The sequence below is a fragment of the Pyrus communis genome, chromosome 7 (genome assembly GCF_041283825.1).
Source record: "Pyrus communis isolate YQ-2024b chromosome 7, ASM4128382v1, whole genome shotgun sequence".
Classification (NCBI taxonomy): Eukaryota; Viridiplantae; Streptophyta; class Magnoliopsida; order Rosales; family Rosaceae; genus Pyrus; species Pyrus communis.
The window spans coordinates 6,254,040-6,272,796 of record NC_142571.1 but is presented as its reverse complement, the minus strand read 5'-3'; the positions used below and the strand labels follow the sequence as shown (position 1 = coordinate 6,272,796).

The 18,757-nt window shown below is 35.9% G+C and overlaps 2 protein-coding genes across 5 annotated transcripts; one reads left to right on the top strand and one right to left on the bottom strand.

The window, feature by feature from the left end:
- Positions 1 to 240: 240 nt before the first annotated feature.
- LOC137735219 (alanine-tRNA ligase) lies at positions 241 to 6,042 on the top strand. 4 transcript variants are annotated; one of them, XM_068474626.2, is made up of 10 exons: positions 241 to 451; positions 1,208 to 1,487; positions 1,858 to 1,924; positions 2,035 to 2,112; positions 2,477 to 2,529; positions 3,161 to 3,244; positions 4,936 to 4,988; positions 5,074 to 5,138; positions 5,247 to 5,305; positions 5,632 to 6,042. In XM_068474626.2, the coding sequence occupies exons 2-10, from the start codon at positions 1,248 to 1,250 to the stop codon at positions 5,719 to 5,721; spliced, it is 789 nt and encodes a 262-aa protein (XP_068330727.1). In that variant the 5' UTR covers positions 241 to 451; positions 1,208 to 1,247; the 3' UTR covers positions 5,722 to 6,042. The 4 variants fall into 4 exon arrangements, with proteins under 4 accessions (XP_068330727.1, XP_068330729.1, XP_068330730.1 ...); XM_068474628.2 differs by having other exon boundaries at positions 277 to 451; positions 1,224 to 1,487; XM_068474629.2 differs by having other exon boundaries at positions 312 to 451; positions 1,220 to 1,487.
- A 4,402-nt stretch (positions 6,043 to 10,444) lies between these two features.
- On the bottom strand, positions 10,445 to 17,500 carry LOC137733964 (phragmoplastin DRP1E). The gene is made up of 15 exons (XM_068473192.2): positions 17,033 to 17,500; positions 16,697 to 16,760; positions 16,495 to 16,602; positions 15,827 to 15,928; positions 14,307 to 14,357; positions 14,155 to 14,216; positions 13,503 to 13,593; positions 13,328 to 13,392; positions 12,853 to 13,047; positions 12,598 to 12,717; positions 12,440 to 12,510; positions 11,626 to 11,851; positions 11,448 to 11,498; positions 10,936 to 11,361; positions 10,445 to 10,836 (listed from the first exon to the last, which is right to left on the bottom strand). The coding sequence occupies exons 1-15, from the start codon at positions 17,168 to 17,170 to the stop codon at positions 10,708 to 10,710; spliced, it is 1,899 nt and encodes a 632-aa protein (XP_068329293.2). The 5' UTR covers positions 17,171 to 17,500; the 3' UTR covers positions 10,445 to 10,707.
- Positions 17,501 to 18,757: the final 1,257 nt, after the last annotated feature.

Below are 18,757 nucleotides of genomic sequence, written 5' to 3'. Positions count from 1 at the left end.
GTTTTTCAAAAGTTGTGTGCTGGAGTTGCTCTATAAATAGAGCACTCCGTGTACTATCAAAATACAGAATAAGAAAGGAAAGATCAATAACATTATTATCTATTCCTACCTATTTTATTTATCATCCTCTTATACTATAATTACAGTGTAATATTTTACATCTGCTTCGCTCATGTCACTAATAAAGATTACCCATCTAATTTTGACCTATTTATAACTGATGCATAGACTTTCGACGCTCATTTTAATGTGTTATCAATTTTAAGAATTATTTTAGAAGCTATTTGTGATAAAATAAAAAATAAAAAGTAAACTTCGATCTTATATTAGTTTAACGTCGCGTATAGGATGGACAAAATCCCCGCGCGGGACTCTCTTATCGCCGCCTCTTTCTCATCAGTACAAGAAGCTCCTTCCTCTCGATCTCATTTGAACCCGATTTATATTTTCGGTAATTATGCCTCTTCCCTTTTCTCTTTCTACAATTTCGTGAATTGGGTTTTTGTATCTGGATAATTTCGTGAATTGAGCTCATCTGATTTCAATTAGAGTTTATCGTGATTATTTTTCTGATTATTTGGGTATTAAATTGGGTTTGGGATTGATATGGGATTTGATTATTTTCCGATTGGGTTTGGGATTTGATTATTATTTGGGTATAATTGGGTTTGGGATTTCATTATTTTCTGATTATTTGGGTGTTAAAGTTTGGTTTTGAAATTCATGTTCCTCATATATTCTATGTGACAATTTATCTGCACTTCCGGTTATTTGTGAGACAATGCTGGGGTACAATTCCTTTTTTCTGCTTTGCAAATGAGTTCTGTTTCTGCTTGCTTTGCTGGGGTACAGTGTGGGTTCGTGGTTTTTAGCCGAAAGTGTCTTACTTTGCAATCTCTGGTTTCAAATGCAATCTCTGGTTTTGAAGCGTTACCGGAGAGGAAGAGCTAAAGCTTCTTCCTTTTCATTAATTTTCTTTTAAAAAATTTCTGTCCAGAATGTTTCTTTTTTCCCATTTTGTTAAGCATGAAGCTCTATTGCCAGATTGTCTCTTTAAGTTATTCATGTTTTAATTTTCTGTAGATCTGTTGTTCGAATCCAGAGTTTGGTAGATCTATGGGTTTCCTTAGATATTGGTTCTGTAATTTAGTTTGAAATATGTCAATATTTTGGAGTAATTTGTTGTACTAATCAGTGTTTGAGATAGATTTAATTTAAGACAGTGAAGAAGCTCGACTGCATTAGCAATGGCGACGGTGCCGGAAACCTCATCGGAAGAGAATCCAACCCTATCACACAGCAATTCCATAAGCCACAGTCCCCAAACCCTAGATCAGCTCGCCACACCGTGGGTTGACTACGCCGTCGAGCAGGCTCGGATTTACCAGAAGAACGTAGAAGAAACCTTCGAATCCGCCATTGCAGCTTCTAGGTCACGTCTCTCTGAGATTCGAGCCACCTCCGCCGCTCATTTCAGCCAAACTATTGTAAGGAGACAAATTCCCCTCAACTTTTGCTGAGTTTATGAATTTTGGTAATTGAGGTTGCTTGGCGCAGAGGGAACTAACAAAAGTATTACCTAATTTGGATTATCTAATAGTTAATGAAACTTTCAAAAGTTTAGATTGTTAATTTTATAATTTTATGAGGAAAAAATTGTGAAAAGAAATGTGGTTTGTAATTGTGTATTGTTTTGTGCATAGTGTTGATTCCGATAATTTAGAATTTATTTGCACCATGCCGAAAGTATTGCGTTTGGGCATTATTTCCGTCAACGCACACAAATCATTAGTTACTTGGAGAAAGTTCTAGTTGATGATGAATTTTTATTTATTTTAGTTGAATGTGTGAATGCAGAACTCTCTGGAAGATATCAAATCTAATTGTGGTGCTTATGAGGAACTTTTATTTGGGAAGATTAAAGGTAACTGTTGGTTTATCAATTTTTTCTTTGAGAAGACGAAAGTAGAGTTTCCCATTTCTTTTTGTTTGTTGATTATTTTAGAAGTTTATATTTACACTTTTTTGGTGCAGAGGGTGTTCATGTTGCAGCTTCAAATCCCATGATTACAGCTGGGGTTGCAACTGGATTGGGGTTTCTGCTTCTGAAAAGTATGGTTTAATTTCATCGGCAGATTCTGTCATTATCGGTTTTTGAATGGTTGCGTGCATTCAAACTTTGATTGCTACGTAGTCCACATAACGTTATCCTTTAGTACTTACTCTAGTAGGTAACTAATCTAAGAAAACTTGCGATGTTAAATCTCATGGATGCTACTAATAATAGATGACCGGCAACACTTGAAGTTGTATAGCAGGCAATTTTAGTATGTTAGATTCCATGATAATACTGTATGTGGACTACCTTGTAGATCTACTCACAATTTAAGATGTAAAAAGTTTAACTTAATATGAAGTATCAATCCTTGGTCATTACCCAATATTTAGTTATTTATTTATTTGTGTCTACCTGCAGGACCACGACGCCTCTTGTACCACAAAGCCTTGCGCCTTTTTGTGAGCGAAGAGGTAAGCAGGGACTGTTTAAACTTTGAAGACACATTCAATTGCATTGTTAGAATCGCCAACACCTTTCAGAAAGAGGGTGAATCTTCATATTTAGTGCATTGTGTAGCTATGTGACAATGACCAAGAGATGACTAGAGTTTAATATGATATTTATTATTCCGTACTCTTACAATACTTGGTTCGTACGTCAATTTTTTAGATCAATGACCAGCCAGCTAATGTTAGTGCCCTTTTCTGAAACCTGTTTCCAACAGTCTGAGCATTCTTTTGTCCAATGTTTAGGTAGTTTCATTATTACTCTTATTTGTAATGAATCAAAGAAAACAAGCAAATGGTGAGGGGAAGAAAAGTCAGAACCATGAAGACCTTTTTCCTCAAGAACCAATTAAGGTGACATGGTAATAATCCCAAAAGTTGGCAGTATAATGTGCATTTAAGAAGGGAAGTTTATGTGAGAAACTAATTTCATAGGAAAAATTAACGACAATTCAACTAAGTTAACAAAAGATTTTTGTCGCATGATGCGAGAAAACAAGGCTTAAAACTCATGAAACTGTATTGTAGCAAACACATGATGCATAGTCATAATATCATACATGGGGATTGCTTCAGCACTTGTTTCTTTGTGCAGTCTTTACTTTCTAGAGCTGATGCCAAAGTAAAGGAGTTGCGACATTCAATTGATCTTCTAAAGGCTGAAAGTGAAAAATTAGAGGTGAACTCTCTCTCTCTCTCTCTCACACACACACACACACACACACAGTCATTCACTGTTACAAAATCTGTTGCTCGTTTGTGCCTTGTGCATGGGAATTCTTACTGATATAGATTATATCGGAGAAACTCTCTCGCAAAGGAAATATATGAAGAATATTGGACGTCCATACTAGTTTAGGATGTATGAATTGAATACCAAGTAGCATAATCAACAGGAAGAATATTTTTTTCCCAAAAATAAGATGTGTTGCTTTTCTTTAGCTCCAAAATTTAGCAAACGTAGGGCTGTCACTGGCATAAGAACCTTGAGATGATTTTGAAATTTTCATTTTCTCTTTGAATTTACCATATCAGATGTTTGAGAAATAGCAACTAGAAGTACCTATTGAACAGTCTACGTGATTAGTTACCTGGACTTTTCGAAAGGTCTGCCACTGGCTCCCACAGCACCACACTCACTAAACTGGAAATCCGTAGTACTTAGCTAAACTATACCCAAGGTCAGCCACTGACTCCAACAGAACCGTACATGCACAAACTGGAAAACCTTGGGGTTCAAAACTTCAAAGGTTGTCACCTGAAAAATTGTGACAATAAATGTTAATGATTTTTCTATGAGCATTATTAAAGTTTGAGGTAGATATCTGATCATTCATATGCCACCTGACAATGAATGAGGAAGATTTCCTTTTCCAAGGGCAGCCTATTGGATTAATGTGCAAGAAAAACTTTATTGTAACAACTTTAGAAGGATGGTATCAGTCTTCTATTGACATGTGGAAAATTTGACTGAATGATCGAAATATAGAACTTTAGTCAAAAATAGGTTTTGCATTCTGGGTGAAAGATTTAGGTTTTGCATTAATGAAGGGAAAGAAAGAAAGGGTAAGCAAAGTGTTTGCATAGTGGAATGTCCTGATCAATATTGTGCTTTAGCAAAATGAGGATGGAATCATTCTTCTATTAACATGAGAAAGAAATTAACCATGTGATTATGATATAACTTGAAGTTGAAGGGTAAAGTAGTTTCAAAAGGCAGACGTACATTCTGGTTAATGGATTATATTTGTGCATTAATAAAGGGAAAAAAATAATTCTTAAAAGAATTAAAGGATGATTAATTGCTTGAATAATAGAATGCTATTATGCCCAGTTTAATAGTTTGCACCAAGGTTCTTGTCTGTAACTTGGGACCTGGAAGGGCAGGGAGGGTTTGATATGGTAACGTGACAAATTTATGAAGTTGTTCTAGTGGGGTATTCCGAGGGTGCTAATCATATGCATTTGCCATTTAGTTAATGTCTTGTAGGCATGCATCAGTGGGCAACTGCTTCATCGAAGACTTTGGCTGCTAGCTGTGAGAAAAGAATTATTGTAATGTTAGTTTTGGCAGTCAGAGTGGTCATCATTTCTTGGAGTGACATTAGGTTTAACCTGGGCACGCAGTTTAGTATCATTTGAATTGTGAGAAACTAATTTTTTCGAATATTGATGTAAGTGAATTAGTGAAGGACAAGAAGTAAACCCTGCAATGATCATGAAAGAACCAAAATTAAATAGACTAAATAAAGATTAGAGCCAAAATTGCCTTTCCTGCTCTGAGTTTCTAGCCTGCTTTAGTGCTCATCGTGTTTAATCTGAGGAAGCATATCTAGAAATTGAACTCATGGGTATGGTTATCGTTTTCAGAAGCGGGCATTACATGCTGAAGAGGAATTGACAAGGGGAAGGACAAAACTTAGGTTTGCATTTATAAAAGTGGAGTAATTTATAATTCACTTCCATCGCCATAGCACTTACTTTTTATGTCCAAATTTCTATTTGCAGACAAACAGGGAAACAAATCCAAAGTGTGATTCGCTCAGCTTATAAGGCTGAAAGACAAGCAGCAGGTATGCAAAACCTTGACTCTAGAGTTTGATAACATTAAGCAGTTAAAAGGGGAGGCAAATGAGACATTTTGCTTCTGTTGCTTGAACATTGTTTTTTCATTCTATTAGGTTTGAAAGATATCCTTGGAGAGCTTCCCAGAAGAGAAGCGGCTGTGTTTCGGTCACAAGTGAGTTAGTTGATCATAGTATTGCACTTACTTATTTCTTCCTTATCCTGGAGTTGAAAACATATATCTTAAAAGACTTAAAACGCATAAATACGAAATCCACTAAAGAAAACTGACCTTTGAAGAGGTTTATCGCCTTGGGAAAGCATGTTACTTATATAGACAGTTCACTGAAAATAAAGACAGTGGACGAGAGAGAAAAAAGAAATTTCTCCATCCATGTCTCATGTTTCTGCTTATCCACTGGTTTGTATAAAAATTCCTTGTTGCGAATTTCACGTGCACTTTTGCGTAGGAATGCTAATCTCGGGTTGTCTCGCATGCAGGTTTCCAAACTAGCTACCGAGGCAAAGAAAGAAAGGAATGCTTTGTCAAAGGAGGTCACAAAAATTAGCAATTATGGGATCTCAGTCTGAAAATTCTCACTTGCATTCCGTGGTTAGAATGTACCTCATCCAAGCGTCAATAATTGAATCAATTGCGGTACTTGGAGCAATCCGTGCTCATGAGTTTTGCAGAAGGCGATATTGCTTAAGACTACAAATTTCAGCGTCAAGTTAGGACTATGGAGATAAAAGTTTGAGGGTGATAAGTTGAACCACAGGCTTGTTAATTAACAACAAAACTTGCCCAACTTGCCGGGCTGTCTCACTAAATTTTTGTGGGAGTCACGAGTTCTTAGCTGTATCTTGACCATTATCAAAGTTCAATGCTCTCAAACATCAAACATTAGGTCATGCCCACTTTGTCCATGTTTATCTATTCTATTATTGGTTAAGAGCATTTACTTTTACTCTCGAAATCGTCGAGTTTGAGTATCTCTCAAGCCCAGGTGTATTCGACCCAAAAAAAAAAAAAAAAAAGCGATACATTTATAATTTTGTGTATGTTCAAAGAACAAGACCTCGTCAAATTGAAACGTAACAGGTCTTATTTAAAAAATTAAATAAAAGATAAGTAAATCCATTATAACCTCTCTCAAGCCCAGGAGGACTGTCTCCAGATCTTTTTTATGATGATCCTGTGAATTTTTAAATCGTGTTCATTCATTGTACATAATGCGATTAGTTTTTGTCAAGTGCTATTCGTATTTAATTTAAAATAAAAATATTTAAAATGATTTATGGCTGCACATATGATAAATGAGACACGATTTAAGAATCTCCAGAATTCTCACAAAGAGGATTTGAAAAGGATCCTCATTCCTCTCAAGCACACCCTACAAACAGTTTGCGAATACACACACACACACACTAGCCTCTCCGCACGTGCTCACGCGAATGCAAGAGGCATTTTTTCATCTTGGGCGCTGCGTGTCCCTATAATAGGTTGCTTTAGTTGTTTTCTTATTTGCCTATCCAAAGTTTTTTATTTTGGATGACTAACTTATTTTTCCAACGAACTTTGTGAGATGCCAACACCCATCATTCCTCCTATCTTTTTAATAGATACCTTCAACGTGCATATTTTTTTTCCCTTTTGATTAGAAGTAGTAAGCACTAACTCTGGAACCAAAGAATATGTTACTATAAAAGAACCAAAAGCATCTAGTCTTTTTACACGACGCGCTCTTACGTGTGCGAAACATCATTACGGTCGCTACGCGCTCTTAAGTTATATATGTTGAATTGACATATTCTATTTACAAAGCCCTTTTTATTATCCTCAAAGGACATGCACTACGTATCATTTTCTACCATTGATTAGAACTCTACTTTAATAACTTAAATTTCCTTTCTTTTCCCGTATTTTGGGCACAAATAATTCACAAGAATCACACAATTTCCTCAAAATCTTAGCACAACCGGATTTCAACTCAAGGTTTACCTTAGGATTAGACTTAGAAATACAATGTTAAGAGAATTTATTTTTAGTATTCTGTTGGACAACGTTGAATGAGAAGTTACTTTGCATATTTTTTTACTCTTATGCAATAATACATTAGTAAATAAGGGTGTAATAGTAGTACATTTTAAATAAAATAAAAATCATATATACACTTGTATTACATTTAATCCAAACCAAGAATAAAAGAAAATTTACTCTATGTTTATTAGAATACAAAAATATGCATCCATAAGCATGTACTGTTGTATGATTCTGTCTTGAGGGTCTAATTTATGAATCTTTGAAAGACACTTCAAACTAATAAGCAAGGCAGCAACATCAACTTTTGGCAATCACATCTCATAACAATAATATGATCTCCACCAGCCACCAATACCATTATTAGAATTAAGAAGCAACTTGTCCTGCATCTGCATAATATACAATTCCACTCTACTTATTCTTTTCTTTTTTATATTTTTTTTATGTTGATTTTGGTGGTTCATAAGAAAATGAAACTCCATGCTACTTACCCTTACAATATTCTTTTCAAATTTGCATCTCACTATTGAAACTTTTTATAAAGAGAGATGATTAAGTGGGATAATGTGGAAAGAAAGTGATGAAAATTATCATGAAGAGGAAAGATGCAATAATAAGATATAACTTCAACATTCTTATTGATGTTTGATAAAAGAATTGAAAAGCTCAAATAAATAAAAAGCATATATACGTGTGCGTGTGTACGGTACAGGAATAAAGAAACACTGATGGGCTTTTACCTTGGTAGTGACTAATTCTGCAGTCATATCCATGTGTGTGCAATGCAGTAAACGTAAGCATCCGCCTTTTTTTCTTTCCTGCAAGGAGAGATGGGCAAATATAAATAATTATTAACCATAGTCCAGATAAAAGGGAAGATTTAAAATGCATAGATTCAAACTATATAACTTAATTAAGATGAGAGGAGAATTGAAAGCATCGTCAATGAAAATTATAGAACAATCTAACTAAAAGTACAATAACCTTGAGTAACAGAGGCAGTTTAGCACCCAAATAAAATTGGTAGATTAACGAATACGAGTTCAAACGCAGAGGAAAGCAACAAAACCAATCAAACAACGAGAAAATTTGTATATATTTCAAAATCAAAACTCAAGATAGAGAGGGGAAAAGTAGACAAAAAAGAGAAGGGGTAAACAAAGTAAAAAACTGAATATCCGATAGACTGAGATGAGTCAATTTTTGTGTCATAACCCAAACGTAACTGCTCATAGCAGTTTCAAAAAATGACGCCACGTTCATCCTCTCCCCTTGTGAATGGTTTTGCCATTTTAGTTTAGGTTTTTATTGTGAAGGAAACAAATGGACATTTTTTGCATTTTGGAAAGCCTCTCACTTTATATATATATATATATATATAAAAGAAGAAGTGGCAGTCGCACCATCCCCATCATCAGAGAGTTCTTTCTTCCTCTTTTTATTTCTTGTTAATGTTTTTGCTAGCGAATTTCATTATGAGTTACTAAGTACTTTAGTGGGACTTGGTTGAAGTCCTAATTAGGGGCGGGCACGGTTTGATTCGGTGCGGTTTGGAGTGAAATCGAAACCGAATTTTTTTTACGGTTTGGTTCGGTGCAGTTTTGAAGCCAAAACCGAAATGAAACCAAACCATTTGGTTCGGTTCAGTGCGGTTTCAAACAGTTTCGGTTTGGTTTAAAAAAAAATTGTACAATTTGCAATTTAACATATTAATAAGCATTTCCCAGTAACAATAGGAAAAAGACATTTGTTCTGTAAACAATTAGCATGTTGCATACAATTGTGATGTTACAACATGTTTGTGAAACAAAAGGATGTCCCGTACAAGGTATAACATAAAACAAGTTGAATAACTTTGAATTCATTAAACGTGAGCGAAACTTTCATACTAAAATATGTGATATCATACTTCAAATGAGTGGACTTCATTAGATCATTGTTCGACTCTTGATAACAAGATTAGTCCACCCTTGTACATATACGTGTGTGTGTGATGATATAAAATAACAAAGGTCCTTCAAGTTAATGAATGAAAGAAAGTGATGAAAGATGATATTCTAGTGTGGTTGAGTCCATACTACGTGCATGGATTCTAACAAACAACCAATTAAAACATGAAATTTAATATGGACATTTAATTAAATGTTTATTAATATTTGCAGTGCAGTTCAGTTTCGGTGCGGTTTTCAAAAAACCAAAACCGAAACCAAACCGTTTTTTATGTTGCGGTTCGGTTTCAAAACCGCAAAACCAAACCGTTCGGTGCAGTTCGATTTGGTTCGTGTTTTGGTTTCGGTTTTCGATTCTAAGTGCCCACCCCTAGTCCTAACCATGTTTCCTTGAGTATTTTTTATACACTTTTTTTACAAGAAAATTTGTTGATACTTTAATGGTTAATTCCTATTTTAATTCCAATCTATTGAGTTATTTGATGATTGATCACCATAGAATAGCTTTGTAATTGAGTTCGTTACACAAATAAATTTGGATGATCGAGTCTTGTACCTATGCCAAGTAACAAGAGAACTAGCTACGGTTCTTGGAATTAATTATCACGAATAACCTGAATAGATACAATGTTCTAGGATTTGCGTGTTTGTCGATTTCCATTGTATTATGCTTTCTCAAAGTGCAGCTTAGTAGATACCATGCTAAATACTTCGAGAATGAAAAAAAGTTAGTGTAAACACCCATGCCTAATTCGTTGTTTAGGAAAATCAATAGCTTAAAAAGTAAATACCATGCCTTTAGGTTGACAAACATTAAGCATCTACGTTGTCTTGAATCATCATGTGTACCGATTGCTTAGGCGAAAAAGATTAGAGATGGAAACCAAAGTCCTCCTAACCATTCAAATATCGTGTTCAAAACCCTTATATTGCCAATTCCTCTTATTTGCCTACGTTCTTTATAGTGTTTTTATACTTTTAAATTTAAGACATTTCAAACTATTTTGTTAAACCCTTATGTGCATGTTTGCTAGTTTTGTGAATAAATTAATTTAAGTTCTTAGAAATCATAATCTAGATACCTATTAGTGCAATCCTCATGGGAATAATCTCGTACTTACTTTCCATACTATGTGTTTGATCTTGTGCACTTACGAGTTTAAAACATGTAATTAATAGCTTAATATTTAGGTTGCTAATTTCGTAACAAGTTTATATATATATATATATATATATATATATATATATATATATATGTATGTTTGCATATGCATATTCTCAAACAAAAAACAGCAATCAAACAAAATAATAATAACAATAATAATAATAATAAATCTGATATATTATATAAGGAGTGGAATACATAGGTTTTAGATATGTACAGAAGATTACTATAATAACAGCAATCAAACAAAATACCAGAATTAATCTGACCAACAATTCAACATCGCCAATCCCAAACCATCAGAATTCGGTTCAACAACAAAACTACATACAATAACACTTCAAATTCGGTCGTGGTCGTGGTCGTGGTCGTATATCCGCAGCAGCAGTAACTATGAAGTCTCTCAACATTAATCCATCTCAGCGGACCCATGCTACAGAATCAATCTCATCCCTGGCCGACTTGTACAGTTCTAGCCTTTTAGCACACTGTTGCCTCCTCTCCATCAATGCCGGATCTTCGTCAAGCAGCTGGGAAAGCTGCTTAGCCTGAAGCACAAACCCAAGCAACAACAATTATAAAACACAAGCGATAATAGTTATTCGGGTCCAAACAATCAAAACATTGCATGTAAGGCGAGCGAGTACCTCTCTCTTCCCTATTTGTATGTAGAAGTGATTCAGCAACGACGTTTTAGCCTCTTTGACTTGACAATGAACGACGGCCTTGGGGATTGTGTTCCTCAGTGTCTCAGACACCATTCCCACATATGAGGATACGTTCGATCCTATCCTCCGAAAGTGGCCCTCTGAGTAGCGGTCCACGGCGGGGGCAGGGGCAGGTGTTGTTCCAGGCCTTCCCGCTGGTGTTGTACCAGGCTTTCCTGGGTTTCCTGGGTTTCCTGTGTTCTCCATTTCCTGTGGAAGTCTACGAAAGAAATCCACAGTCAAATATGAAGATTCCATGTCCACTAATCGAAGAGTTGTCTTCTTACTTTCATCACGGAACCTTTCCAAGGATTCATTACATGCAGCAGCTATTTCAGCTTGCAGAGTCGGAAAGCGCTTCAATTCCTGAGTTAAAAACATCAATATCAATCCCATTTCTCATTCAAAGAACACTAATTAATCTTTACAACCAACAGCAAAATTCCGTTCACCTGAGTTTCTGCTAACGACTTCCTCACAAGTTCTTTCAAGACAAAGTGAACCTATGGTGTGGGTTTTTGGTCAGTAAGAGATTAAAGAGTGATCAAAAGTTCTGGACAACTAGACGAACTTTAAGAACACTTCTAGCAAAACCGGAATACTAGAGTAAAGAAAAAAAGGATAACTTACAGCATCCACGGAAGCTTCAGCCGGCCCTCTAAAATAACTCAGTGATCCCTCAATTAGTCGGCGGTAACCTTGCTCCGGAGCAATCAAGTGTGGCTGATAGCCATCAGCCTCTGAAACCACTTTCCTTACATTCTGCAGAGAAAGATGTCGATCAAATGGAAGCTTCCTCAACGCAGCAGGCAGTTGGTTGTCAAAGACACCATAAATCCGATCACCTCCAGCCCGTCTAGTGTGACAAAATGAAGAACAAAGATATCATCAAACCACAGTAGTGCAGGGAGTTTTCTTGGTCAAAAGAAATCAACAAATCCATCCGATGATACTACATACAACTTTAACATCATAAATCCCTGTGAAACAGAAACACAGATGAAACTATTCAGCTGGCAACCAAGTACCAGCACATGCAACCACCAGGGTTCCCGGATCCAGCAGAGAAAGGATGCGTCAAAAACTACTAAAATCAACCCAAAGCCAAAACCTAAGGTACCCAATTACTAACAAATTTTCAAACCTTGATAGTCCAAGGTTGTTTCGTATTAAATACTGGAACCAGCCAAAAGAGTTAATGCTAAGTAAGCATACTGCATTAGATTTAGATCACCTGCATTGGGTTGTCCGACACACTAGATTGAATACAGAATACCCACATGGAATTTACAATCATATGAATTAAGCATATCTAAAGCAAATTCAGCTTATGACAACTTTGCTAAGGATTTGGGAACTAAAGACGCAAACATTAGGTAAACAATCCCCAAAAACTTAAAAAGGCATACATTGAAGGGACGAAGTTTAAACAAGTAGATCTTACCCTCCATCTAGATGCTCCTTGAAAATCCTGTCAAAAGCACGGCAGAGTTCCAGTATAGTGTACAATTGAGCCTAAAATACAAACTCTTGGTCACAAACTCATGATTGCTCAAAGATCATCCAATTTATGATCACGTGTCGCAGATAAAGACAGCTTACCCCAGCATCAACGGCAACAGGCCTACCGAGATGGTCCAACTCGGATTCAAGTTCATCAATGCTTTTGTTAATCATAGATAAGATACTTGGTATTCGAGCCCTAATCACAGTCTCCAAATGCTACAAACAAGATCAATCCATCAAAATGATACCCTATTACATCAAACAACAAAAAACGATACCTATTTTAAGGAACAAAATATATTCAATTGCAACAAAGAAATTCAAACTCAAAAATATGCAATTGAGTCAAACCTTTGAGAGAAGTTTTGCAAGATACTCAGAACCCATTCTATTAGCTAAGTGCCCATAGTCAGGACTGGTTGCAAAGTATTCGCGCTCCTTGCGCCTAGCAAGAACCATGTCTGTATTTTTATTAATATCTGCTTGTGAACGGTTCACAACTCCAACCCAAGGATGTTGCAGGCGATAGGATCTTCCTTCAATAACCTATGTGGACAGACATAAAAACTTTAAACTATTTTGAACACATTTCTTTGTTTCAAGTACAAAGCACAGGCAAATGTTAAGAAAACCACAGTAGAACTTGAAGGATCACTTCTGTTAAATACGAACACATAACTATAGCATGATTTAAAACTTCTACATTTGAATGCAAATGCAACTTGCTAAAAGCCTGATCTCAACTATTGGAAAGTATTAATGTAATTCACTTGTTTAAAAAGTTGTGTAGGAACTAGGAGGGAAGAAAGAAAGAGAGAAATCTTACATCCAGTGCATTAGTTCCTTTGTCCATCAAATCAAGCTTTGTCAACACCCCAAATGTCCGTTCACCTGCGTAAAGAAAATGATATAGGAGAAGACAAAATCAAGCAATAGGAGTCATAGGACAACTGCACAAGTCAAAAGGGGGAAATGGTTACACTTGAGTAAATAGAGCATACCTGTTGGATCCACTTCCCTAGCAAGTTTGATAGCATCTGATGTGGCTATATCTTGGTTGGCTGGAGATATTGCTAGTATAATGCTATTAGGCTACAAAAGGCACAAACTCATCAACTAGATAGAATTTAGAACACTATTGACATTCATAGGAAAAAAGAAATGATTATATATTTTTAATGGATGTAGTGAAATCACATAACTACTTCAGGAGTAGGACCTATGTGGCAGGAATGCAAGAGGTCAATCAACAACCAACCTCTGACATTCATGCAAAACTGGATCTCACTCCTGACGGGCATGAGAAGTAAAATAACACCAAATATATAAATAAATAGATCGCCACAAAGTTAATAAAAGCAGTGACGAATAGACAATGTTCCAGCATGATTCTATAAAACTGAAACAGAAAAAAGTTACAGCTCTTGACAAAGCTGTTCGGTAGTGAGAAAGACCAGCAAGCTTCAACTATTTGCTCTACCAAATCTAATTCCACTCACAGAATTAAGTTGTATAACGAACAATATCTATAAATTAGTATTTAGAACATAATTCAATCACACCATACTGCATCAATGTTTCTGTGCATAATGACTAGTCAGTGACTTCAAAACTCCCATGACAGTTATATATGACTTCACAATGATTCTTTACCTTCTCAACATAAGATCGAACCATGTTCTCAATATCTTCAACAATACTTTCAGGCTGGCCCTCTGAAAACAATAACAGTCTTTGTTGATGACTCATAAATAAATTTGCATCATGCAATTCAATACTCAATCAGCATTGGAAATAAAACATACCAACAGCAACTTTCGTCAGACCAGGTAAATCAATTAGGGTTAAGTTGACAACTGCCAGGAGATCAAGAATTAGTGTATGGAAACGAACACAAAAATTGATAATGAAAAATAAAACTCCAACATTCCTCTCTGGAAAAGTGAAATATAAAAGCGAGAGAAGGAAAAGTAGATTAAGAGCAATAATACCTAAAAGTTATCAAAGGTGCCCCAAAACTCTATTGCTTAATTTGCAAATATCAAGTGAACTTACAAATATATTTTCCTCCAGCATAAAAACATATTTCTCTTAGGCCGCGTTTGTTATGCAGGAATACTTGCACGGAAAGGGGATTGGTTTCCGTTCCACCCAAATTTGTTTTTTGGCTACATTTTAATATTTCAGAAAGGAATGAGGTCCACGGAATTGACTGCAATTCCGCCCCGCAACCTGAATTGCAATACTGACAGGGACGCCCATATTTCTATTCTGTTCACTTACGTAATGAAAAATTTCTTCGTATGCACTCAGTCATTCATGTGTACACCGATTAAAATGAAAATAATATTAAAAGAAATATGGAACAAAAGCTTGCTGGTGCTATTCCTATCCCTCCCTACAGCTTTATCTCTCCGGTGCATAATCAAAAGCTGCATATGTTGGTACTTCATCAGTTAAATCCTCATTTAACTTCATCAACCCACTAGTAAATTTGACCCAATCTCATCTCCAAATCAAGAGATTTTGCTTGATTTCACAAAATTTTGCTTCTCCTTTGCTTTCAGTATAATATATCTTCCCTGTCCATCCTTCCTACCGATTATTATTGGCTATGGCTCGTTCTGGAGCTAGTTTTATATTCTACTAGTATTTTATTTATTTTTAGGTCAGTTTACCAACATTATCTCGTGATGAGAAAGTAACTCTCCTCTCTCATCTGTTTATCAATGAATTTTCCCCCTTTATCAATGTTTGTCAATGATTCTTTTAGATATTACTTTTTTTTTTTTGTTTATATCTTTTCGTGAACAGAGGGAGAAAAAACTGTGTTCGTATGACCTTTTCAATGCTTTGAAGGAAAAGGGCATTCTGGGAAATTTGTTCAATCTTATTTCATTCCTAGCCTTTGATTCTAAAAACTGTTTCAAACACTTGAATTGGAAATACCAATTCCATGCCTCTAAGAGACGGAATGGAAAAGAAATACAATTCCTTTCCCATGTAGAGTCAAATAAATGTGGCCTTAAGAATCAGGATAGCAGAAGCAGAAAGATTACATATTGTAACAAATTTCTCTTTAGAGGTGGGCATGTGAAATAAACATCCAATCAAATTACAATTATAAATACAACTAAGCAAAAGCACAAAGATGATAAATTGTGACAAATTTAACCCGCAAAAGGCACCCACACAAAAGAGTATTATCAAATTCTGCAAGCTTTAAAAGTTTATGGCTCTTTACTTGGACAACAAGCTTCCAATGAGTGTATCCAAACTTTAGATAATAAATAAACAACCAAAAGATCGGTATTTCATAGCATACCATTAGGGGAGTAGATGCTGAGATGGATAGGAACAGGAGATATCTGTTTTGACTTTCCTGTTATTCTATCAGTTTCTTCCTGAATTTCCTTTCGAACCATGCCTGCAGAGAGACGACAACATAAAAGTTTGGTTGTCAGTTCCTTTCAACAAATAATAGACAATTTCATAAGGAAAATCTAACATCTCCCAAGTAAATGTAGCAACTGTCAAGTCAAGATCTAAGGTGCCATGTCAAGAGCATGTGCACAAGTTAATATTTAATCCTAAAAACAAAGACAAATTGGAAAACAAGTTCATTAGAAAAGCAACTTAAATATAAATTCAAATGTTAATTTCAAAATCTATCTGTAATGTAAATCATTTTTCTCCCATGGCAATCACATTGCCAAGTTGCTTCTACCTAAACTCAAAATAATTGTATCACTAGAGGTGCTCAAGAAAGGTGGGCCAAATCCAAACAGTATACTCACTGACTCGACGTCCAATTTCCAGCTCTCTACAAGTAAGGTGATCAACTGGAGAACTACGCAGTTGTGCACAATTTATTGTTTACCAGCTAAAAGTAATCAACTTTTCATTGTTAAACATGTGAATATCTACTACACCTATCTACCTTCAAATCTAAACAAATGTGAAGGAAACATAAAAGAGAGATAATTCGCATACCAAAATCAGTGAATCTCCTCTTGGAAAGGTGAAGGAACTCAGCGTACTCCTGGGTTCCTTCATCTGTCTTGTGTAGCTGCAACACCAAAGGCCGCCTCGTCACAATCCCTGAAATCATACAAAAAACAACAGCGTCATGTTAATCAAACGTAAAGTAAGATAAAATTAAACAATTCAATAACACTCAAAGTTGTGAACGAACCAGATCCTCTGGGAAGAAAGTCACGTCCAACAATGCTCTCCAAAACCGAAGACTTCCCGGAACTCTGCTCTCACAAATATGTTCAAAAAACAAAAGAGGAAACAAAAATCAGAAAAATACCCACATCTTCCAAAAGAAAAACCCAATTAAAAAAATCAGCTCTACTTTTACTTCTTAACAAACAAATAGCTACTAAAAGCACTATTCAACCAATCTCTACCAAAAAAGTTCCATACTTTCTCAAAATTTCTCCATAAAAACCTCGTTAAACAGCAAATTCATGCAATAAAACGAGACGTAATCAGTTAAAGGTGGTTGGGAGAGAGAGAGAGAGACCTGGCCGCCGACGACAGCGACAGAGGGCAGAGCTTCCCACAAGGAAAAAAGACTTTCGTTGCCTCCGTAGTCACCGAGCACAGTACACGCCCTCTGTATGCGATTCACCAGCCCTATCAAGCTCTCCATCGTCGTCATCTCAGCTCTCTCTCTGTCTCCGATTCGATTCGAAACCCTAATTTCGCTTCCTCCTTGAGAAATCGAACAACCAGTAAAGCAGCAGAACTTGACTTGGGAATTTGGAAAGACGCTATGTTTCTCTCTCTCTGAATATTCGAACGGTCAAAACATATCACGACTTTTTCTCCCTTCTTTCTACTTTTATGGGGTGTCGAACCGGATGAGCGCCGTTGCGGAAAATGGCGGGACCCACTGATGACTAGAGTCTTCGCTCAAAAGCAACCGTACCAAATTTTCAAAATTTGAATTCATCTTCATTTTGGAACCATGTTCTCCCAGTGCTACTACTACCATGGAATTTGATTTTGGTAGATGTATAGGTACCCTGGAGACACATCAATATCGGTAAAAAAAAAAAAAAAAACGAAAAAATAGTTATTATACCTGTAAAACAATGTGAATGTTCACATAATTTGACTAAAAATAGGAGAATGGAAGTCAAGATTGAAGCCTAAGATTGTCAGCATAGTATAAGTTTGGTTTCTACTATTTTGGTATGTAAAGTTTTCTTCATACATTAAAAGAGGTGTTGGATCAAAACCTCTGTATAAAGTGGTATTCGTATCATTGAAGAACACAACACAAAATAGAAAAATTCATGTAAGTTATGTCAAGGCTAAAGAGAGAGAGAGAGGGAGAAATAGTGAGAGTTATTTTGTACTCCTATTATTTTAGATAATGAGAAAAACAATTACTAATGCCCTGCAGACGTAGACACACTTGCAGAACCTCATAAATATTGTGTCTTATTTGCTTTATATTTCACTGCATACATGTTCTTAATTTCACAACATAATACAGCCATATGAATCTCTACAAAGTTTAAAACAAAATAATAGATATCACCTTCCATAGCCATTGCCCTTTCATATGAATCTTCACTTTGAGTACTGGACTGGTAACTCCTACATCGTGAGATAGGATATCACATCTTCCACAACAATCCCAAAGGGACGAGCATGAGCTTTCAGTATCTAACTGTATTTATCGAATCCATTGGTCAAGTAAAGTGGACCACTCGATCGGCTTGATCTCCAACATCAAGGAGGTCTAAATAATTGCTATCTGCAACCTTATCTTGTTCGGCCTCCATGTCTCGTACGTAATTTTAGCCTCATATTATAGTAGCAATAAAGGAAGAGGGGGAGAGCGTCATGTAATTTAAATGTTATAGACTCATGCATTTTGAGGGCGTCAGGTAATTGATAACCGGCATTCCGTTTTTACGTCGAATTCCTATGATAATGAACCGATCTCACTCAATGAAATAAAGCTTTGTTGTTGTAGTACTATAATAGCAATAAACTATGTCTTCAAGCTTTTCATATGCAAGACAGGTTCGAGTCTTTATTATGGATCAAGCTAAAAGTGCTCCAGTTTCGCATGCCGAGGAAGATGTTGTTTGCGCTAGAATTCATATTGCCAATTTACGTATCGCAGGGGTGTTACTGCCAAATTGACAATTCCTAACAAAATGCATGAGTCTATAATATTTAGACCAGTACCTTTTGCGTTTGTGATTGTTTTTCTCGACACGTATCCATG

Coding starts and splice junctions, on each gene's coding strand:
- LOC137735219 (XM_068474626.2), top strand. CDS start 1,248: ATGGCGACGGTGCCGGAAACCTCATCGGAAGAGAATCCAACCCTATCA. Junction 1,925..2,034: donor TTTATTTGGGAAGATTAAAG/GTAACTGTTGGT, acceptor TTTTTGGTGCAG/AGGGTGTTCATGTTGCAGCT. Junction 4,989..5,073: donor AGGGGAAGGACAAAACTTAG/GTTTGCATTTAT, acceptor TTCTATTTGCAG/ACAAACAGGGAAACAAATCC.
- LOC137733964 (XM_068473192.2), bottom strand. CDS start 17,170: ATGACGACGATGGAGAGCTTGATAGGGCTGGTGAATCGCATACAGAGG. Junction 16,603..16,696: donor CTTTCTTCCCAGAGGATCTG/GTTCGTTCACAA, acceptor GTATGATTTCAG/GGATTGTGACGAGGCGGCCT. Junction 11,499..11,625: donor CTGAAGCTTCCGTGGATGCT/GTAAGTTATCCT, acceptor CCCACACCATAG/GTTCACTTTGTCTTGAAAGA.